Source organism: Lissotriton helveticus, chromosome 3_1 (assembly GCF_964261635.1).
Source record: "Lissotriton helveticus chromosome 3_1, aLisHel1.1, whole genome shotgun sequence".
In the NCBI taxonomy this organism is placed as follows: Eukaryota; Metazoa; Chordata; class Amphibia; order Caudata; family Salamandridae; genus Lissotriton; species Lissotriton helveticus.
Genome location: NC_136061.1, coordinates 230028598 through 230051957, shown reverse-complemented (window position 1 = coordinate 230051957; position 23360 = coordinate 230028598). Strand labels below are relative to the sequence as shown.

Sequence of the window (23360 nt, the reverse complement as noted above, 5' to 3'; positions counted from 1 at the left end):
GGGTCTCACCCACCATATCAGATAGGGTGTGGATGTAACTACCTAGTAGGCAGCTCGCAATACCTGACCTCAAGGCAAGACTGCCTGAGGAGAACATACACTGGCCAAAACTATCTACTCGTTTTGACTTCCTATTATGGGTAGTGGTTGGAAAAGAATTAGGGTTTACTTTACTGGTGGAAACCTGCTCGTGGACCAAGCTTTCAGGTGTTGAATGCTAGGTCAATAAATCTGGGTCGCCTGAAGTAGGTCTACGGCTGACTTGTCAGTTGACTGGTGGCCAGAGCATGGCTTAGTCCAAGTGCCCAAGAGCATGCCTCTAAGGGCTTCCTTTAAATGTAAAAGAGTTGATGCCTGACCAGGCTGGATGACCTCTGCAAGGAGATTTGTTTTAACCTCCGTAGCAGAGATCACTGTGAGGATGTTTGTTATAACCTCCATAATGGGGAGGTGAAAGTCAAGGACTTCATCAGTCCTTCGTTTTACTATGGGGAAAGAGGTACTTTCCTCAGTTGCTGCTACAACAGGGTTAAGAGTAGTGGAGGAAGGGGAGAACCAATGCTGGGTTAGGAGAGAGCGTTTAGTGCACTGCCCTCCTGTAATTCAACATATGAAGGACAAAGTTCTTCTCTATACCCTCCATTGTAATCTCCACAAGACTGGCTTTTATCAGAGTCTGAGCCAGCAAGTCAATACAACGTATGTGCCCAGCTGCGTGGTAGTGGCATCTTTCCTGAGTCCGATATGTTCAGTGTGGGCTATGGAAGTGAAAAATCTGCATGTGGTCAAATGGAAGCTGACTTGGAATCAGTGCCGGTGTATTGGTGCCGGAGTCTATGAACAAGGAGCTGGCACAAATGTCGATAGGCTCAAGAGGGCCAGATGGCACCATGGGTAAACACATGGGTGGTAACCCAACTGGAGGGCCCTGCCAATTATCGGGGTCTGTAAGCACGCCATAGGGAATCGGAAGAGTGCCAGAGAAGCATAGTGTAGCCTCTAGAAAAGCTTCAACTTGCTACAAGGTCGAAAAGGGCCCGGAAACTTTGGGTGCTTTGGGGCCAGCAATGGAATGAGCTCCTCTGTGCATCGGAAGCGAGAACGAGAAGCACAATGATGTTCTTGTGCATTTTCCAGAGGAGTGGCAGGTAAGGGGCTGTGTCATGCATGAACCTCTTGTGTTTCTTATTTTACTTACTCAAAGGCTTTGACTGCGAGAAAGATTGGCCTTGGGAATGGTACCGTGAGTGGGCATGCACTCTCAACATCAAATAGGAGCAGAACCTATGCAGAGCCTTCCTGTGTTTTGCAATGTAAGGTTTTGTCCCGTAATCTGGGACGACTTTCGAGTTCATCTGGGCATAGTAGCTGCAGGCCTTGAAGTTATTCGATGAACCCTCAACCACCAAAGGCACACCTCGTGAGGATCTGTCACAGTTAGTAGTTTGTGACATTTAAACTCTGTTGTCTTAGGGGGTGACATGCCTTTGAAATGGAAAAAAGATTTTGGACGAAGACATTTCTCTTCACAAGTGAATAAAAAGGAGGAGCAGAGCTCTGCATCCGTGTTTGAAGGCTCAGAAAGTAAGGAACTGCCATCAGCGCATAAGGGTGGTGCTTATATGCAGCTCCGTTCGTCACTTATGAAGCGGAATGTCGTCAACGCGGGGACTCACGACAACACTTGCAGGCACTCAGGAGCACTGCTTTGAATTTTGCCGACCCATTCTGGTGCCTAGGATATTCAAAAGGTGAGGAATCTATGGTTAGAAGTATCCATCAGAAAGGAACATTAACAGCTTTTTAAAAAACACAGGAGGGACGATAATGTTATAATTACTGGAAACAAGCTCATAGTAGCTGCTATGGACAAAAAGAAAACCTGGCAAGCAGTTTGACCTTAATAATATTTTATCCTTTAGACTGCTACCCATCCCTTTTCAAGTCTCTCACCAAGTTATACACTGAATTTCAATACTCCTCAAGCATGAAACTACATTTTGCATGCATCAGCTTTCCCTTCAAAATTAGCTGGTGAATAACTTGTGATATCCATAACTGGTGAGGCAGTGATCTATTTTGTAATAGTCAGATAGTATGGATGACAAGCAATGGCACTCATGTGTTACATAATATCATTTACAGAGCAAAGTATCATTGTGGTTCCATGGTTACCAAATGCTGGCAATGCAAAATGGCTAGAATTCAATCAAGATTATGGAGCATTTAACCAGGTCTTTGGTATTAGTTTAAACCTCAAAAGGGGTGCCTTGCCCCATATATAATTAAGATGGGAATTTAATTACTTGGCTCCCTTTGTTGAGAGGACAGTGTACCCGGGTCTGGCTCAGTGGACTAATGCGTTCACTGCAGGAGCCTGTGTTCGACCTCATGGTCACAGGTTTGAATCCCAGCAGCTCCACTCAGCCTTTCATCCCTGTGGGGTTGATAAAATAAGTACTATTGAGTTGGGTAACAATAAACATCTGTTATTCAGCGGCAAGATACCTCGGGGTGAACATACGCTTTACAAATACACATGTTATGTTACCCCATGCCTTCATCCCTACTGCTAACCAGCACCTTAGCTGATCTTAGCGCTCTGTGAGAAAGATACCATCTCTGGAATTTTTAATTATTTGCCACTGTAAAGAGATAAAGCTGAGAATATCTTCAGGACATTGGAGAAGCCACTACACCTCCTCTAAAGAAAAGTTTCTGATACGCAATGGATATTGGCCTTTATATATGGGCAGAAGGGAGTAACCACTTCAAAGTGTAACGCAATTTAAGAATTGCTGACACCCATTATTCTCTAGATATAATGACTACTGCTCAGGGATTCTTCCATCCAGGGAGCTCTAAACAAGGGTGAAAATATTAGGTCTGCAACTGCTGTTGGGCAGCACTGGCCTGAGCTACCAACCTTCTTGGTATAAAGAGAATAATGAAAGTCAACCCTCAATGTGAAGGATAAAAACATTTTGCATAAGAGATTAAAGTCACCAGTAGGTATCAGAAGATTTAATGGTAGCATTAATGAGTATTGGGGATGTAATAAGAATATCTAAAAAATACAAATTCTATAGGATTAGTTAGATCACAATTAGCCTTGATAGGTTGAAATAATTTATAAATAGGATTTTCAAAATGATCCATACCATCATACAGCGTGTACACTATCCTTGAGTGTGCTGTGAACCTAATAACGTAAATGTTAATCACCACAGTGGCTCTATTACTAGTAGTTTTCGATCTCTCTTTTTTCAAACTTGTAGGATGTCTAAACAATTTGGTTATAATACTGTCATAAGGACAAAATAAGATGACATTTTAAGTTTAGGGATATTGAAGGGTGCCCGGGTTCAGGACCTGAACGTCCTCCCCCATTAACGCCTGCCGCTTCCAGATCCCCACTCTGGTTTGACATAAATTTGAGAAAATAAAAGAAGATTGGGAGGTGGAATATTTGGAGAACGTGCGACTTAGGGCAAGCAGTCACTATGTTAAATATCTTGTTCTTAGAGCTACGCAAAGTCTTTCTATCCATACATTTATGAAAATATATACATACACATTTAACTGGGAGGGCACAACTCTGAACAAACAAAATCCACAGAAATAGAATGCTGACAAGACACAGTATAGACCAGAGCCTAAAGCTTTATCACAAAGTAGAACATATTGAACACTGTCTAAGAGGGAACAGAACATCTTCAATTTCCTGTTAATAATGTGAGTAGCTCTGGTTGTCCTGTCTGTATGAGGGAAACTCTGTTTGATTGTTTTTGCTTCGGGCCGTAATGCTTTGCCAGGTGAATGGGACAATGAAAATCAGTGATGGCCACCTTACCTTAATAGAGTGAAGTGAGCACCGGTGTCATCTGATAACTCTGTGTTAGACGATTCTCTCAACTGCCTTAGCCATCAGAAACCATGAGCTTCCTTGACTATAAAGGAGGCGAGGGAGAGCAAGTTCCTACACCCCTAACCTCTAAATAAAGACATTAGAACTAATGGAGTGGTGAGGTTGAGGAAAGGGTGCAATGTCTCTAACAACAGAGGCCTAACCACAAGGATGGTTTCTTCTTCATGGGTGAATGGTGCTCTAGTTGTAATTTAACTCCTTCGGTTTTCATGACAGCTCCCGGCCGTCATGAGTCACGGTAGGCGTGTGCTCATGACGGCCGGGAGCCGTCAGAACGTTGCCGCTCCGCCCATGTGGGGTTAATCCCCAGCCTGTGCGAGAGAATTAATCAGTGGGCGGAATTTTGATGGCTCCCGGCTGTCATGAGCACACGCCCACTGTGATTTATGACATGTGGGTGGCACAATCAGTGCTCCAGGCCCACTAGTAGCATCTGTTATCACCAGCCCTGGCACACTCAGTGCACTTTACTAGGGACTTCTTGGTGACACAAATATGCCAATCATGGATGACCACTAATAATAACGATTTACACAGGGAGAACTTGCACTTTGACACTGAATAGCAGTGGCAAAGTGCCCAAAGCATCTAAACCAGCAAAAACGAAATCCAGCATAGCATAAAAATACAGGAGTTGGAGGCAAAAAGATAGGGGGAAACCACGCCAAAGATGCCAGGTCTAACAATGCATATCAATCAATCAATACAGAGAGGAAGGGGGAGAGGCAAATAACGGAGACAAGGCAGAGGCAGAGGGGACCTGGAAGTCTCACAAAATCAAGAAAGACAAGACGAGGGAAACGGAAGAAGAAAATATCCCCTATGCAGTTTGAAAAAGTAATGGCGGAAAACCTAATTGTGAATTTATCAAATCATAAATTAACAGAAGAGGAAACCACGTTATTAAACATGGGACTCTCCTTTTGCCTGGAACATCACTTCGATTACACCAAGACCAAAATAGATTTATACAAATATGTGAGAAAATTAAAACTTGCAAAGGTACATGCAACAAAAAGTCTGTGGAAAATGGAATTCAAATATCTGAAAATAATGAAAATATAGAAAATGAGACCACTGAGCTGACGATCGATCAAATACCAGATCTACAGAGCATGTTTGAACTGATGTTCAATCTGGACGAAGGAGAAATCACTGAACAAGAAATCCTCCAAGACTTATCAGTTAAAACTAACAAACACTCCCCCTACATGACTTAAGAAAAAGTCAAGATTTTGTCCAGCTATGTCACCTGGAAATAAATGTGACCTTTTTCAGAGGCAATACCTGATGAACTAGATAAATTGGAAAAGATCACACATCCAAATTGAAAGAAAAACCTTACATGCAGAGAAAGAGAAGCTTTAAAATCATTAATGGAAAACAAGACACTGATAATTAAACCCGCGGATAAGGTCGGAAATATTATCCTGCAGGACATATAGGCATATAAAGGAGAAGCATACAGGCAATTAAACGACACCTCTAAATGTACGAAGCTTCAAAACAATCCAATCAATGACATGACAATAGACTTGAACATCAAACTAAGAGCCTGGCTTGAAAAGAATCTGATCGATTTGGATGAATTTTAATTTTTGACAAATGAGTTACCAACAATTCCAGTAATATATTTTTTGCCCAAAATACACAAGTCCCTAACGAATCTACCTGGCAGACCGATTGTTTCCTCATGCAATTCCCTCTACGAGACAATATCGAAATATGTTGATCATTTCCTAGCCCTGATTGCACAAAACTTGAGCTCCTACATACGTGATACTGGAGATTTTTTACGAATTTTAACGGAACAGCATGGAACCCGGAGTACATCATGGCAACCATAGATGTGGTTTCATTAGAGTTTATTATAAACAATGGTTCTGGTGGGTGCCTAAAATAATTATTCCAAAGCACATATACATCTTTCTCAACTTTTTTGATGATAGTCAAATATTTGAGTCAGTCATCTAATGAAAGACCCGTATAACAGCAAATCCCAAACAAAGAGGACAGAGTGAAATTATCTTTGGTGAGGGCCTCACTGAAAGGGAGCAGCGGCTCCGACGACGTAGACGCCATCTGGAGCACCTCCGTAAGTAGGTTGTTCTTAAGGGCCACCATAGGGAGGTCGAGATGGAGAGCCTCCGCAGCCCTACGCAGCACCACAGTATAAGAAGCACCCTCCTCCATAGTAGGAGGAGGGGAGGCAAACCCTAGGTCAGACGACACATCAAGTTCGCCCGCATCTTGAAGGTCGTCTACCCAATCCGGCTCGGAGTCACACTGCCATGCAAGGGGGTCCTCGGAGCCGTCCCAGTCCTCCTCGGAGAGGGGGCAAGCGGCGTCAGGAACGGCGCCGAGAACGGCACCGGCAGGGGCCATGCCGGAGCCTTATCCCAATGCGGATCCCAGGTCGGAACTAAATGGTCGGAGAACTGGGGCAGGGGTGGGATAAACGGCACCCAGTGCAGCGCCTGTGGCAGAGCCAGGCGTGCCGGGGCTGGAGGCAAGGGCTGCGCCGGGGCCGGAGCCAGCAGCGCTGACCCTTGATGTGCCGGAGCCGACGGCAATGGATCCTGTGGCGCCGGACTGGCGCCGGTGACGGTGCCGCCGGGCCAACAGTATCTGGACACGGGATCGCGGGGCCACCTGGCGCGCCGGCAGGAGCCCAAGGCGTAAAAAGGCGGTCCAGGCAGCAAGAAACTCTTGCATCTGTTCGGGAGTCACAGACGGACCGGGGAATGGCATGTAGGCTGCGGGACTCCCAGGCTCCGGAGGTGTCGCAGGGCCCCTGTCCCCCTCGTCTGTCTCCGAGGAGCGATAGGGGGACGTCCGAGAGCGAACACGCTTCTTTGACTTCTTTTTATGGCGTCGTTTACCAGAATCTGAAGGCGAAAACTTAGAGCCCGAGGAGCGACGGCTCCGGTCCCATGAATGGCCCCTAGATCCGGAGCGGTAGTGAGAGGAGTGCTGGACCTCCAGCAACTTCCAGCGTCACTCCCGCAAGGCTTTCGGGGCCACGGCTCGACAGTCCCGGGAGTCATGGTCGGTCTCTAGGCAGTAGAGGCACACACCGTGGGAGTCCTCCACCGACATGTTACGGCGGCACGACCCACAAGACTTAAAGCCGGGCATCCCTACGTGCACCAGGAGACAATAGAAGGAGACAAAAAGTCTCAAAAAGTAGTCAAAAAATGACTGAGGTACATGCTCAATCCGGATCTGCGCTTACGGTGCGGAAAAAGAAAGAACTGACGTCAGAGCGCATGGGTGGCGCCTAAGTAGTCTCCGTGACGTCTTCTCGGCGTATACGTCGCCAGCGACGGACTCGGAACCTCACGGGACCACTTACTGACGCGCAGGGGTACTGCTAAGCAAAACTTTCCAGATCCAATCTGGCGCCTGGGGATATTCTAAGGTAAGGAACTTATCACTAACGCGATACATGTGTACAAAGGTACAAAGAACATCCCTGATAGAGAGTCTCTTAAGGATAATATCTGGCAGAGGCTTTGAGCAGAGAGACCTGAGCCCTTGTCTGGGAAGTGCGTAAGAAAAATGGGGCACAATGTGCACCAACCTCGCGTCCGGCGTAGAACCAACTGCCTTCCAGGGAAAAACCAGACAGGGTCTGAGCCATGAGGGAACGCCAAGGACAGAAACAGATAGGGTCAGAGCCATGAGGAGAAGGCTAAGGACAGAAGCACGTCCAACACCAGAGGGAAGGAATAGACAATGCCACAAAAATCAACAAAGGCAATGCTGTGGCACAAGTTGGATTAGCAAGTATTGTGCGCCCGTGAACGCACCCAGTGGGTTTTAACACACCGTGGCAGACCTGAAAACAGAGAAGAAACTGTTCCTGAAGCGTAACAGACCAACATGCCCACAAGAGACACTGGCTTGTGGCAAAGACAGCCAACAGAGGCAAATTGGTGGAAAAAAAACAGCGGAACGTTTGAAAGATAATCATGGGTAAGAAAAAAGGGAGCATGCATGAGCACGTCATAACAAGCCAGACAGGATGTAAGCCAACAATAGTCTGGAGAGGAAATTGCAGAGGCAGGAGAGAACTACTGACTAAAGGAAACATGGAAACTCTTGTGGGCATGTCCAGAGAAGAAATTCCACAACAGCAAGTGGAGTGACAAAAACTCCCCAGAGAGGAGATTAATAACTATCCTAAGAGGACCTCATCGCATCCTCAGGAAGGACGTGCACCACTTAAGAAAAACTCTCCCTGGAGCAGTGGTAAGTTAGAATGGCTATACAATAACCAACAAATACCTCACATAAGGTATGTCAGGTTCATATAAAAGGGGTACCTCTTGAGACTAGCTCCTAGACAGAGCAATCGCAAATAAAGGCAGAAACAGCTGTTAAGCTGTACGGTCTGACTGGGAAATAATAGCTTGAACCCAGCGACGACACCGGAGAAAAGCAATAACAATACTGCAACCAAAGAAAATCAAGACAATAAGTCCGCAACAAGGGACTAAAAACAATTTCATTCACTGCAAACCAGACATGAGACGCTGACCTACTGAGTCAGCATGACTGTCGAAAGGAAGGGCTCCATCAAAGGGAAAGTTCAGAAGACGTTCAATGAACATTTTCAGGAAAACTGCCATGACGTTCAATGAACATTTTCAGGAAAACTGCCATCACGCAGCCAAGCATGGCGATGCAGCGTAACTGACGGGGCATCGCCTGACCCACGGAATCAGAAGTGTCCATGGCGGACTGAATTGAAAACTGAGCCAGCTCACAACCATACTGGAGTATCCAAGCCAGGTCAGCCCGGAGGCCTTCCGGCAGGGAGGGAGGGAAGGAAGGGTTCCACCAAGTCCCAGAGGGCAAATGTATCCCGTGTAAACACGCAGAACGTGGACGCAAACATTTGCCGACCACATGTCTCCAACCATCGAGACTCCCTAGTGGGTGGAAGGATCGGAGCAGAGGACAAAGGCAGTGAAGCGGAGACTGTCTGGACGACTAGCTATTGAACCCTACGGTGCACAGACAAACAGACTGGGTCATCTGGAGCCGGGTGGTGACTATGTGCGATAGAACGGTTCACCGAGTCACCCGACGAGGGCCTCGCCTAGGTCCCTAGAAAAATGTCATACAAGGAGGCACAAAAAAGGCAGCAAGTGCAAACCCTCCGCGTTGCCCTAGTGGAGCAAATCCAACAATGGATCTGAGGGCAAAGAAATAGAAGGAGGCTGGAACTACAAAATATCAGCAGCTTTGCCAACAGCCTTTGCAAACGCTGCACCAGACTGTCACCTTTCCAGGGGGTGACAGCAAATCATAGTTAGGGAACGGTTGCAAGCTAACCAGTCCATCAAAAACCAATGGTCCTTCAGTCCGAGGTTGCCCAAGTGCCTGCAAGTGCTCCCAATCAACATGCTCTGCAGAATGGTCAATCAATACTGGGGAAGGGGCCTCGTCCTCTATGTGAAAAGGAGGAGCAAAGGACATCTCTGGCATCAAAAGACGTCGAGATGGTGCTGCATTGACGCCGACAAACGTCGAAGGAGGCTCCATCAATCGGCAACGGAATGGCAGCAACCAGACATCCACCACGATAGGAGATTGCGGTGTGGGACGGCGCCGACTTGGAGATACGTCCTCCGCTACGGCCGCAGCAGACGCTATTCCAGGGGGCACCACCAGGCTGTCCCTTAACGCTGGAGGCGGACTGTGGCTTGATGTCTGAACGGGAAGCCCCACCAGGCCAGCTCCTGCCGCAGCCGTGACTCCGGAGCTGGAGTCAGGGTCCTTGATTTGTGCAGTGGAGGAATCCGCCGGCGAGCTCCCAATCAGAGTCCCTACCAACTCTGTAGGGCCGAAGGCACGCCAGGGAGAGAGGTCGGCTCAAAGATGGCCCGAAAAGCCTGGAAATAGGCTGCCATCTGGTTCCTAGTTGCCCCAAAAACCAGGCAACGGAGGGTAGGCGGGGGTCGACTGCGGAAGGGCTGCATCTGGTAAGGACTGGGAGCAACGGGCACCGACGTCACGGCTACATGAGGCAGATGGCCTCCGTGACTTCCGCTTGTGCTTACCTGAGGGAGATGAGTGGCAACGTCGGGCACAATCCCACGACCTGCCCCAAACCGAAGCCCCAGCTGGAGGAGGTGACCGACGACCCCGGGACTCCGAACAGGACATCCAGGCCGATAACAGCTTCATCTTACTTTCCCGTAGGGACTTTAGTTTCAGCTTCAGACCGGCGTCGTACTCCTTGGGAGTCGTGGTGCGTGCCGAATCGCATGCGGTTCCGTCACAGACAAAGCCCGAAGGCATCGGCACACTTATCCTGGATGCTAAAAGGCATCAGAAAGGCCAAAAACAAACAGGCCAGAGGAACCTCTTCTCCTGGATCTGCATTGCAGCGCGGACAAGACAAAACTGATGTCAGTGCGCCGGGAGGGACTTATATGGCTCTACTGATGTCATAAACGTGGACAACGTTAGGGTAGAACCATGCGACGCCGTCCCCTGACGCACAGAGGTACTGCTGAAAAATCTCTGGATCCAGACTGGCGCTTGGAGCATATTCTAAGTTAAGGAATCTGCGGCTAAATGTTTCTATCGGGTTAAGTAAATTATCTCTCTTGAGCTCTAAAGTACCTTCAGTCAGGGAACAAATCCTATTAGTTTCTACGGATCCTGGAGTCATTAGAAACTTTTGTCATATCTCTTCCCAACCCTTACCTATCAAAATTATGGAAAAGCAAATCCACTATTAACTGTTGCCTTTCTTGGGAAGCCAATAACATCCTCGACCTTCATCAGTCTGGTTTCTGTCCTCACCATAGCACTCAAACAGCTTTAGTCACTATTCATGACAACCTCAGAGTTATTGTGAATCAGAGGGGCATTGCTGGCTTGATCCATTTGCCGCACTTGACAAGATGTTTGACAAGATATTCTTTTGGGTCTCTAATGTCGGTATCACCAACAAGGCTTTGGAATGGATCACCTCATATATATGCAACCATTCCCAAGCTATCCATCTTCCTCCACACAGATCTTCTTTCCTTCCAGATACTCCTGGTGATCCCCACAGCTCTTCTTTGAGTCCTTCACTGTTTAATGTATATGCCACTCCCTGGGATGCTCATATTCATTCATTTGGTTTTCCAATTATGATTTCCGCAGATAAACATACATTTTGATCTATATGGACTCCTCTGAACCCCTACCTCACCTCAATCTGATGTTCTGTCTAGCTGAGGTGACAGTATCGATGTGGAGGAATTCATTAAAAATTAAGACTGACAAAAGAGAGATTCTGAACAATGATAAAGATTCTTCAATCTAAAGTGCAAGCCGTTATGGCTCACTTATGTTCAAGTTCTATTCAATGTCAATTTACTGAGTACAAAAATCCCTGTTTACTTATTGTTTCTGGCAACCAGAGACTGGAATTCCCTCTCTGGGTCATGTCAACAACTACTTTGCCTTGCTCAAGGCATTAAAAATCAACTTTTTTTTACAGACAACCTTTAAGCCTTGGTTCCAGCAAAGTCAGTTTTCTACTTAGCAACAGGGAGCCCTTTTGGGTGATTGTGCACTCTATAAATCAGGAAAACAGAAAACAAAAAAATAGTCTTGGGAAAACAGTATAGGTATATTTCTGTTAATACCAGACTGCCTATGTTTTAAAATACTCAGAGCCTTTAAAACATAAGATCTGTTATATGTAAAATCTTAGCCTACGGTTAATTCAGTTGGTGTGAACATAAAGATCACTCCGACCTGCACACAGACTACAGCACTTCCTTCTATGCTACAGGCAAAGCAAGGCACATTGGTGTTTTCAAGACGGCTCTGTGTAGCAGGATTGATGAAAAATACTGCAAAAAATTACACTATGCTGATTTGTCATACCTGTATTAATATTAGCATGCTTACATTTATAGCCTTGTCATATTTCCGAATACACATTAAGCAGCTGATGTTTTGTTGTAGTACTGTTGTCCGAAGAGTATCCATCTTACTCCCGTTAGAACCCTTCAAAGAAAAATGCAACTTGCGGTTCTAAATGCAAGCTAAAAAAGCCATCAACAGAATCAAAATTCTTACTGATTTAACAGGAGCCAACATGGCTGCAAGCAACCCCAGAATCCTTTCTTGGGAGCATTCAGCAAATACTTGCTCCTGGTCTGGTGATGTGGCCTTCTCTTGCGTTTTTGATAAACCTTCAGCCTTTATAAAATCTGTTGAGACAGGTATGCATGTGTCAGACTTCAAAATAAACCAATCAATACTAACAAAAATAAAATATTAAAAATGTCATTGATGTTGACCCAAGAATAAAATTATGAAAATTCTACTGCCCACCAACAACTACTTCAAATGGAACCCAAGCTAGACAAGTTGTGGCTCCTCATTTGATATCTCATTACAATTCTCTGCAATTAACCTAGTCAGATATATCCCACCAGATGAGCAGTGCACAGTCAGAATTATACCCCATGTGGATCACAGAGGTTCAGAACTGAAGAACTAGGGTATTTAACTCTTAAATAAAAGTTGTTCCCACCTCAATAGTGGAGCCTGAGAACAAAATGATATTTCTCAAGGCTTTTAAATGAGAACATTAAAATGAAGAGTTAAATTAATGATTAAGTTTGCTCATTGTTTTTATTGTCTCCCTTTTCAAAGTGTCACATTTACAAACAGCAAGCATCTTACTCCCAGTGGCTGGTAGCCACAGTGCCAAATTTGTAACTGAAAAATATAGTCATTTTCTTTTAAATGGGAGAAATTTAATGTGAATAAAAATGTTTGTATGAAACATTGTCAATGGTTTTTCTCTATTTTAAATTAAGCCAATTAAGTCCTAATGTTTTAGGAAGCATGTTTCTTCACTTTAAATTCTTCACATTTAAACAAATGACTGAATTTTCCTGTTATAAATATGGCAATTTATCTACAAGCCATTGGGATTAATATGCCTGCTGTTTATCAAGACAATGACATGGGAGAAAATTAAAATGATGAGTTTTATGTAATCCATATAAACTAAGTTAACTCTTCAGTTGAATTAACTCCCATTTCATAGTAACGCATTTACACACAGTAGGCATCTAGCTCCCAGTGTCTGGTTGACACACTGCTATAACTAAAAAATATAGCAATTGTTTTTAAATGGGAGAAATCAAAGTGCAGAATAATGTTTCATATTAACAAGATTTTTGCCGAACATTTTTCTGCACTTTACATTTCTCCCACTTTAAAAAAAAAAAAGGTTGCATGTCTTTGTTATACATGTAATGGTGCCTTACATGATGAAAAGTATGTCCTGTGCCACTAGTACATAAGACACAGGCTCTATCACAGATACACATATATCCCATTCATTTTCACACGTTCATACATCCCCACAGACCATGCACTCACTATCACACAGGGCAGCCCTATCATAGTACCCCCTAGTATTGGGTTTCATACATATTACATTTAAAATGACTGAAGCTGGGCGAGGTGGTCCTGGTAAAAATGCACAAGTTACTTGGCCTTCTGTAGCTCACAAGGATTTCACTGATCAGAAGTAGCTCTTATTACAGAAAAGGTTGGAAACCCTAATAAAGGAACAATATATTTGTATATTATATTCAGGGCATTACATTTGTATGAGAAGATACAGAGTTGGGGGGACAGGTCTGGCATTGGATCACACCCCAGTTCCCTGGGTGGATGATGTTTGAGCCCACCAGGAGAGCAGATTGGGGTATTTGTCTCCAAAGTTAAAAAAAATTCTGTTCTTCTGCTCATTTGTGGAGCCATAAAAGGGAGATGCACCAAATTTGGGAAGCTGCAGGAACCTGGGCACTTATCAACTTGCAGATTCAATCGTGTGAAGGAAAACTAAGTGGCACTAATCTGGTTGCATTGCATAACTGTGCTGGCAAGATCTATAGTGAGTCTGCTTTCCATTGAAAATCTCAAATTCTGCTCACTTTGGGATGCACACCAGGAGTATAACAGAAGATCCCTTGGACATTGGGGTTGATGTTTTTTGTCCAGCAAAGACAAAGAGTAAGGAGGTGGTCTTTTTGACCCAATGGCTCTCACTGCCTGCGTTTCAGCTTCCCCGGGAGGTTACATCAAGATACTTTCCTTCTATGAAACCCCTAAAGAAAGCAAAGAACACACTTCTAAAAGGGGTGATTTATTTTCTAAACTGGAGAATTTGCAGAAGCTGTTAACATGCCTTAGCATCCGGCTTCTTTGTGGCCCCTCACCCAGCTATCCTAAAGTTCCCTCCATCAAGATGAGATCTCATGCGGGGGTGGTCATACCACCTTGGACACAAAAGTAGTTTTCAAGTGTTGAGAATTTTGGATATAATTTCTGAAAGGGCATTTACAAGTGTTATGTCTGGAGGTTTTGGGCCTTATTTCCCACAGAAAACCTACCAACCTTCACTGTAGTGATATAGGAGAATTTAAGAAGTTGTGCATCACACAAGGTCTTATTACCTTTTAATCTACTGGGTAAGAAAAACTAATGAGCTCTACTCAAGATATACGTCTCTGGATTTCCCCATGGACCTCTAGTTTTCAGAATTGACTGGGTTTGGTAAGATTCCCTGGGGTACCCAACCCTCAGTCTGAATAAAGCAGCCAATTTCATATCTATTTTGCAGAAATAACTAGGATCAATATGGTTCCTACAGTGCAAACAAAACAAGTGCCCAAATACTGCACCCATGTCCCAGATGACTTCTTACAAATAATTTATAAATATTGACTCGCCTCTCAAATTTAAAGAGAGCACAAATGAGAAATGCTTAACTGTCTGTTACCAGGTTAAGCCTTTTACATAATATACATCTTTACCTGTCTCTATTCACAAAGGTATGAGAAACGCTCTGTTCTCTGGATTCCCCAACACCACCCAAAGCCATCTAATGATGGATAGTGGTGCATAGCTGCTTCAGTGCACCTGCAGAGTAAGAATCCCAAGAGCGTGGAGCATTAGGGTATCAGCTTGTCAAGTCAGCTAGTGATGTAGTGACAACTGGAGGTAGTGCTGACCTCACAAGTCCATGAACATCTGGGGCAGTATGGAAATCCTACTGAGCATGTGGAATTCATACAAAGGATGATGAGAGCCAGCTCTCTCAGTTTTTACTTAGTAAAGGTCAAAGGTTCATTAGGCTGCATTCCAACTAATTAGCCCTTACGAGGTATTTGGATCTGTTGTGTGGGTAGCAGTGGAGCAGCACATGACCAGATAGTCTGTAATTTACAATTATGTTTCATTAACTTTCTTCTAGTCTAGTAATGTATTGTTTGAGTAGTCACATTTCTTAAGAAGCAAGACACAGCCAAAAGGATCACTTGTTTGGTTGGGGAAATTTGCCAGACTGGTACACATGTACAATCTTCCTATTCAATAAAAAATATTGTTAAATTAATGACAGAATAGCTGACACCGGAGACAATTATCAGCTATTCTGTCATCACTTTTGCAATGGAACTTTATTGGGTCTGCTCACTTCTATTATTGCCTTTAGATATAATTGCAGCATGAAAAAGAAATATTGAGGGAGTACTGATCTTCTAAGATTGCATCTGTGAAATCATGAATTAAACCATATCTATTATAGTATATGGCACCTTAGGTGACAAGCACTTATGGCAGACAAATATCTTACCTAGAAGTGTTGATGATTCCACATAAGGGGAGAAATCCAATTTTTTTGCTATTTCCTCTGGCACTTTATGGGAAACTGGACTGGTAATATCGTCCTTTGGCAAAATGTCAGGAGGCTTTTCATTTTCATCTTCTATCTGTTGATTGTTTTCAGAGCAAGTGACAGACATACTTGCATCCACTTTTGCCTAGAGTGAAACAAATGGGCAGCTTAAAACAAATCTGTGCTTGAACATCATCCTGCATGAAAATTAACAAGGGGATGGATATTGAGCAGTAACCCATACATATATATGTGACTGTATAGAAAGTTTTGGGAAAAAACTTACACCAGGTATGGATGGAAAAATAAATAAAAATGTTTCTGAAATACAGAAGATTATAGGTGGTGTTTATATCCTCCTACTCTTATCCATTTGTTGTGTTCCATACACATGCATCTGCAAAATGCCACAAGTGGCTAATGACAATGGAGGGATGACACAACACAAAATGTTAAGACTCTAATAGTGAACATAGAGCAAACCAAAGAACGAAAGCAAAAAGATTAATAAAAAGAATAATTCCCCTCTAAAGTCCAACAAAAGATTAAGGAAAATCAAAGTAAGAGTCAAAATAAGAGATATATTTCATAGTCATTTAAATCCACCTAACGCCTAATTAAATAAAGAGGGACCATTTCAACACATAAGTCAGCCATGAACCATATGTAAGTCTGTGAATATGTCAATTTAGTTAAAATTCTAATATACCCAAGGTAGGGACTAATAAAAAAAAGAATAGAGAACACTCTGGTGTCAGAACCCCTTTTAGAGTGCAACAGGGCAAGCAGGAATTAATGGGCCAAAACGTGGTGGTTGAGGCCTTTTATTTTGGATGTCCTGGGGCCAGTCTACTATAGGCTTTGAGCAACTAGGCCAAGAACCCCTTTAGCACTTGATTCTCAGTGGTAGCGTGGGTCGAGCAGTCCAAGGCTTACTACTTATAGTTCCAAATACATCCAGCAACCCCAATAATTGATTGTCCAGTCAAATACTTGCTTTTAGGTAACAAAGGATCCTTTTATCTCCTAACACAAAGTAAAATACATTACACTGCAAGCAATATAAACATCCTTTAGGAGGCATGCACCTTAGCATTTCCAGACCCACTTGTGATTTCGTAGCACTTTACTTAAGGTTTGTGCTCTAGGGGTTGCTCACTTTGAAGAGCCCAATTCTTTGTTGTGCTCTTCCTCAGAATCAGTCAATCACAGTAGGACAATATCCAATCTTCATAGCCCCAAACACAAGCCAAGAGAGTGACTAGAGGTACACACACAAGTGTCCAGGACCCACTCTTTATGACTCTTATCAGCCCCATCTTCGTCAGAGGTGGCCAGGCCCCTTTGGCCAGTGATTTTCTTTCAGAATCGAAGGACTCCTATTATAGTTTACCTAAGAGCCAGGTTTTTCCTTCCTCTCATGTGTGCCCCATCCAGCTCTCAGAAAAGCAGAAAGAAAATATGTCTGGGGAAACCTCCAACTCTCCCTGCTCATCCAGCAAGGCTTGGGTCTCCCAAAATGGAACCCAGCGTCTCCAATGTATTGTGCCCTTCACACGCATACTTATACGCCTGTGTGCACACATATTCAGGCACATCTCTAATGTACTGTACCTCTTTCAAGGAGCACACACATCCCAGCGCACTCATGCAACATCACACGCTCTCTCCTATGTGATGTACCTTTCTTCAGGCACATGCACATCTTAGCACCCATACATAAATGCTTGAGTTATTCATCCTTGTACTGTACCATCTCTCAGGCACAAGTACTTCCTCATGCGCACATGCAAGTGCTTGCGTCATTAATCACAATATACGCACCGTATCATCTTTCAGGCACACATACGTCCTCGCGCATCCACCTGGACCTCTCCACAACCTTTGACAAAGTCTCAAATCCCATCCTCATACAAGCCTACACAACATTGGAATCCAAAGAGATGCGCTTCGATGGATCAGTTTGTTCCAGACTGAAAGGACTAAGTCAGTTAGCCTGGCACCATACACATTGGTTGCCTGCAACCTTATCTGTGGAGTTCTGCAAGAATTCTCCCTGAGCCCAACCCTTTTTAACGCATGCATGATCCCTCCAGCCAGCATCATCAAGTCATCAACATCCTCTCCTTTGCTGACACACAGCTCATTCTTTCCAACACAGACAAGGTGCCAAGCAACTGGATCAAACTCAAATGAACACTGAAATTGGCCACTGCATGAAGACCAACTGTCTGAAGCCGAACACCAACAAGACCGAAACAGTAATCTTCGGCAAGAGCACTTCAACGTAGGACTCCACCTGGTGACCATGTGAGCTAGTAAAAGAAACCCACCTCCACCACACATGCCAAGAACGTCAGGATTGTCATCAATAGCTTGCCTTCTTTATTTGAGCGCTCCACTCCATCTTCTCAGTGAGTGTTAACCCTAAGGATTCAAAAATGGTCACTTTCTCTACTAGTTTCCCGTCTCGCTGGGGGTTTGGCCGTGTGGTATTTCTTGTGTTAAAAGCCATATATTTCGTTTTTTGTGTGTTCATCTCTAAACCCCTGCTTTTACAAAATGAATGGAAAATATCTAGTGCCCTCTGTATTCCCACAGCAGACTTAGATAGTAAGAGGGTATCATCGGCGAACATCAAGGCAGGGACCTTGAGGTACGCTAACCTAGGGGCATCTATATCCCTCTCAGCGGTCAGGGTTTCCACTAAGCCGTTAATAAATAGGGAGAAGAGGGTCGGAGCCAACACGCATCCTTGTTGTACTCCTCTTTCTATGGAAATGGGGGTCAGTGAGCTCACCATTCTTCCCATGCCTGATTTGGGCAAAATTACATTCGTGGAGCCGTTTCATCTGGTAGCAGAGGTAGGGGGAGTCCCCATTTCTAGTAAGGGCTCCACAATTTGTCCCTGGGGACTAGGTCAAATGCAGATTTTAGGTCGACAAACATCAAATAAATGCTGCCACCCTCCAGAAGTACCGTCTTCCAGTACACGAGTTGCAGCCTAAGAATTTGATCTAGTGTGGACATTCTATATCTAAAACCTACTTGGAAGGGGCCGAATATGGAGTACCTTACGCCTCCATCCAGCTCTCTAGTCGACCCAATAGCACTCGTGAATATATTATCTGGGTAACATCTATGAGGATTATTGGGCGATAATTGGAGGGTAACAGTGGTGAGCCCTTCTTATAGATTGCAATGATTTCCACCCCCAGGCAGGTCTTGGGGATTGGCATTCCCTGCCGGTTAGCATTAAACAGATTCCAAAAGTGGTACCCAGATTTTCGGCTAATTACAGAAGAGGCCACCTGGGATCTTGTCTAATCCTGGTGCCTTAGAGGGAGAAATACTATTAAGGACATCTCCTATCTCTTTTAGAGAAATTGTTGGAGCAGCAGAAATAGACAACTGCAAATGGGGGCACTCATTTATATCCCGCTCAGCTACACTCTCTACCCTTTCATATAGAGGTTCAAAGTGGGCCCTCCAAATTTCTGCCCCCAGATTTGGTTCTATTGCCAGTTTGTCATTTGTGCAGCCAGTATTTACTAAATTCCATAATGTCCTTGTATCCCTGGTGCATAAGCCACTTTTCAAGCTGTCCCATTTATCTTCCTCCCATTGTTTCTTGGCCACATTGATTATATTTCTGTGGGCTGATCGTTTGTCTTTTATCTGGGCTCTTTCTTTGCATTTGATAGCTAGGACTAGTGCTTGCTTGGCCTTGCAACAAATGCTATTGTACCAAGGGTGACCTGGGGTTTCCTTTTCCCTAGATTTTGAAATAGGGAAAAAGATATTTGCCAGATCAGATACTAAGCCTTGGTGATTGTTCTTAACCACTTGGCTGCTAAGGGGTGTGGGAGTGGGTCCATTGACTTTCCATTGAAATCAATGGAAACTCCATGACGAGTTACCCTTGTCATTAGCACTGAAGGGGTTAATTTCATGTAGGGAAGTGGTAAGAATAGCAATTTCACTAAATTGGGTTGCAACCTTAAGATATGGAATTACAGCTTGGTAGAGGGAGGCTAGCTTTTCCCGGATTCACAAAATGCTCCCCATTTGACTCTACTCCTGCAATTAGATAGAGTTCACCTGGGGCTGGTTGAAGGTTGGCCTGTAATAGCAAGCCTTGGGCAAGGCAGTATCACCTCAAGAGTCAGGGCGTTATGGTCGCTGTCATATAAAGGGACAACCTTAAAATCAATCACCCGCTGCCAGGATTTAGGGGCCAGATGTAGGTAGGCGAATACCGGTCGGTAACGGCCCAAAATCGGTAAAATCGGCCGTTACCAACCGGTATTTAGAAAACGGGATGTAGGTGTCAAAAATGTACCGAATCGGAAAATATGAATCGGTAAAATACCGATTCTGTATTTACCGATAAGATATTTACCGAATCGGTATTCACCGACACGTTATTTACCGAGTCCTAATTTACCGAATCGGTAATGAATATGCTACTTACCAGTATGCATCTGTTCTTGGCATGTAGGGCTGCTGACATTCATATCTATAGCATATCTATAGCATAGATCGCCGCCTAGTGTTGGGTCCGGATGATTGCACATTGTTGTCCTGGAAGAGTCTTCGAAGTATCACGAGATAGGTGGCTCCTCCCCTGGACTACAGTGCGCATGGGCATCGACTCCATCCCCAGATTGTTTTTAGCCATTGTGGCAAAGATGGAGTGTAATAGTGTAAGCGATGGCCCTGCTAAGAGTAAGTGTTAAAAAGTCTGCAGCCGCTACAGGCGCCGGGGAGGAGGGCGGGCGATATGAATGTCAGCAGCCCTACATGCCAAGAACAGATGCATACTGGTAAGTAGCATATTCAGTTCGAGGCATGTGGGCTGCTGAATTCATATCTATAGCATAGAATACATAGCAGTCCCTCCATTAACGGCGGCCGCCTGTGCCAGCTGCAGAAGTCTGAAAAAGCGTTTTAAGAACAGCCTGCCCTACAGCTGCTTGCTGCTTGGAGTGCACATCTACACAGTAGTGTTTAGTAAATGTGTGTGGTGTAGACCATGTGGCTGCTCTACAAATATCTTCCAAAGGGATATTACCAAGGAAAGCCATAGAGGCCCCCAACTTTCGGGTGGAGTGGGCTCTTGGAGGGACCGTTAAAGTGCGCTTAGCCTTGTGATAGCAAATTTGAATGCACTTAACGATCCACCTGGCAATACCTGCCTTGGAAATGGGGTTGCCTTTGTGCTGGGCTGAGAAGGCAACAAAGAGTTGTTGTGTTTTCCTAAAGTCTTTGGTCCTATCGATGTAGTACATCAAGGCTCGCTTGACATCAAGAGTGTGGAGCATTCTTTTGGCAACTGTTTCTGGATTTTGAAAGAATGCGGGCAGTTCAATGGTCTGATTGACATGGAACTGCGAAACCACTTTAGGAAGAAATTTAGGGTTAGTGCGCAGCACCACCCTGTTGGAGTGAATTTGAATGAATGGCTCTTGTACAGTGAGCGCCTGTAGCTCACTAACACGTCGCAGAGACGTAATGGCAATGAGAAAAGCCACTTTCCATGTCAAGAACTGAATCTCACATGAATGTAGAGGCTCAAAAGGGGGGCCCATTAACCTGGTGAGAACCACATTGAGGTTCCATACAGGAGCCGGCGGGGTCCTGGGAGGGATGACCCACTTCAGGCCTTCTAGGAAGGCTTTAATGGCAGACACTCTGATTAAGACGGAGAGATGCTGCCTGTTCTGGAGATAAGCCGCTATGGCGGATAAGTGTATCGTGATGGAAGCGTATGCTAGATTGCATTTGTAAAGATGTAACAAATAGCAGATGATGTTGGGAGTGGATGCATTTAGCGGGTTGATGTTGTGTGTAGCACAGTAAATGACAAACCGCTTCCATTTTGCTGCATAGCAGGCTCTGGTGGTGGGCTTTCTTGCCTCCCGTATGATATCCATGCATTCAGGAGGCAAGTCAAGGTAGCCAAACTCTAAGACTTCAGGAGCCAGATCGCCAGGTTGAGCTGTTGCGGATATGGATGCTGAATGTCTCCATGGCTCTGCGTCAAAAGCTTGGGCGTGAGGTGTAGCCTTTGATGCGGTACCACGGAGAGTTCCAGAAACGTGGTGTACCATGGCTGGCGTGCCCACGTTGGAGCAACCAGGATGAGAGTCATCGAGTGTTGCTTTAGCTTTCTTGCCACCAGCGGTATGAGAGGTGCTGGGGGAAAAGCGTACGCAAATCTGCCTGACCAGTTCATCCATATCGCATTGCCTTGCGACTGTGGGTGAGGGAACCTGGCGGCAAAGCTTTGGCATTTTGCGTTTTCCCTTGTGGCGAATAGGTCTATCTGTGGATGACCCCACTTCTGGAAGTACGGGCGGAGAACTGATGGATGTATCTCCCACTCGTGCATCTGGTGGCTGTACCTGCTGAGCAGGTCCGCCATCTGATTGTCCGTGCCTGGGAGGTGTTCCGCCATGAGGAAGATGTTCCTTTGAATGGCCCACTTCCACATGCTCTGAGCCAGATGAGACAACTGTGGAGAGTGTGTACCTCCCTGCTTCTGGATGTAGTACATGGCTGTCATGTTGTCCGTCCGGATCAACACGACCTTGTTGCACAGATGTACTTTGAATGCTTTCAGTGCCATGAAGATTGCCATCAGTTCTAGGTAGTTGATATGCATCTTCTTTTGCTGTATTGTCCATAGTCCCTGCACTGTGTAGTGGAGTACATGAGCTCCCCATCCCTGGAGAGACGCGTCCGCCGTCAGGATGATCTGTGGGACAGGCTCTTGGAACGGTCGGCCCTTGCAAAGGTTGTGTGGATTCCACCAATGCAGAGAGTTGTATGCCCGACCGGTGACCAACACTAGGTCTTTCAACTGTCCCTGAGCCTGATTCCACTGATGCGCTAAGCATTCCTGGAGCGGACGCATATGTAACCTCGCGTGCGGGACTATGAAAATGCAGGAGGCCATCATGCCTATCAACTGCATGAACACTCTCGCAGGAAGTGAGTGTTGCGGTTGGAACTGTTGGATTAGCGACTGGATGTTGTTGATCCGCGCTGAAGTTGGCTGAGCCGTGGCTGCCAGAGTATTGATTGTTGCACCTAGATATTGCCGCACATGGGCTGGCTGAAGGTGCGACTTCGGATAGTTCAGGGAGAACCCCAGACTGTGAAGAAGGTGAATGGTGTGGGACATGTCCGCGGCGCACTGCTGGGCCGACTTTGCCTGAACCAGCCAGTCGTCCAGATAAGGGTAGACATGGATGTGTTGTCTCCTGAGGTGCGCCGCCACTGTCGCTAGACATTTGGTGAACACTCTGGGGGCCGTGGTCACTCCGAAAGGAAGGACCTTGAATTGATAATGCCGATTTTGAATGGTGAATCTGAGGCATTTTTTGTGTGATGGATGGAGTGGAATGTGGAAGCAAGCATCCTTGAGGTCCAAGGTTGCGAGGAAGTCTCCCTGATTGAGGAGCAGAAGAACCTGCTGCAGCGTTAGCATGTGGAAGTGTTCTGAGAGAATGTACTGGTTTAGGGGCCTGAGGTCCAGAATAGGCCTGAGGGACCCGTCCTTCTTTGGGATTAAGAAGTACAGGGAGTACACCCCTGTGCCTTCCTCCTCCACTGGCACGAGCTCTATAGCGCCCTTTTGCAGCATGACGAGAACCTCCTGCTGCAATAAGTGCAAATGCTCTGTGGACATAGGACGGTGTTTTG

The 23360-nt window shown here is 45.2% G+C and overlaps 1 protein-coding gene across 1 annotated transcript in view; it reads right to left on the bottom strand.

Moving 5' to 3' along the window:
* ZZEF1 (zinc finger ZZ-type and EF-hand domain containing 1) overlaps positions 1-23360 on the bottom strand; it is a 1627273-nt gene that overhangs the window by 641705 nt on the left and 962208 nt on the right. Inside the window, exons 38-39 of the mRNA XM_078679684.1 lie at positions 15609-15795; positions 12026-12159 (exon numbers count right to left, since the gene is read on the bottom strand). Of these exons, the coding sequence (XP_078535810.1) occupies positions 12026-12159; positions 15609-15795 (321 nt within the window). The remainder of the gene's footprint in view (positions 1-12025; positions 12160-15608; positions 15796-23360) is intronic.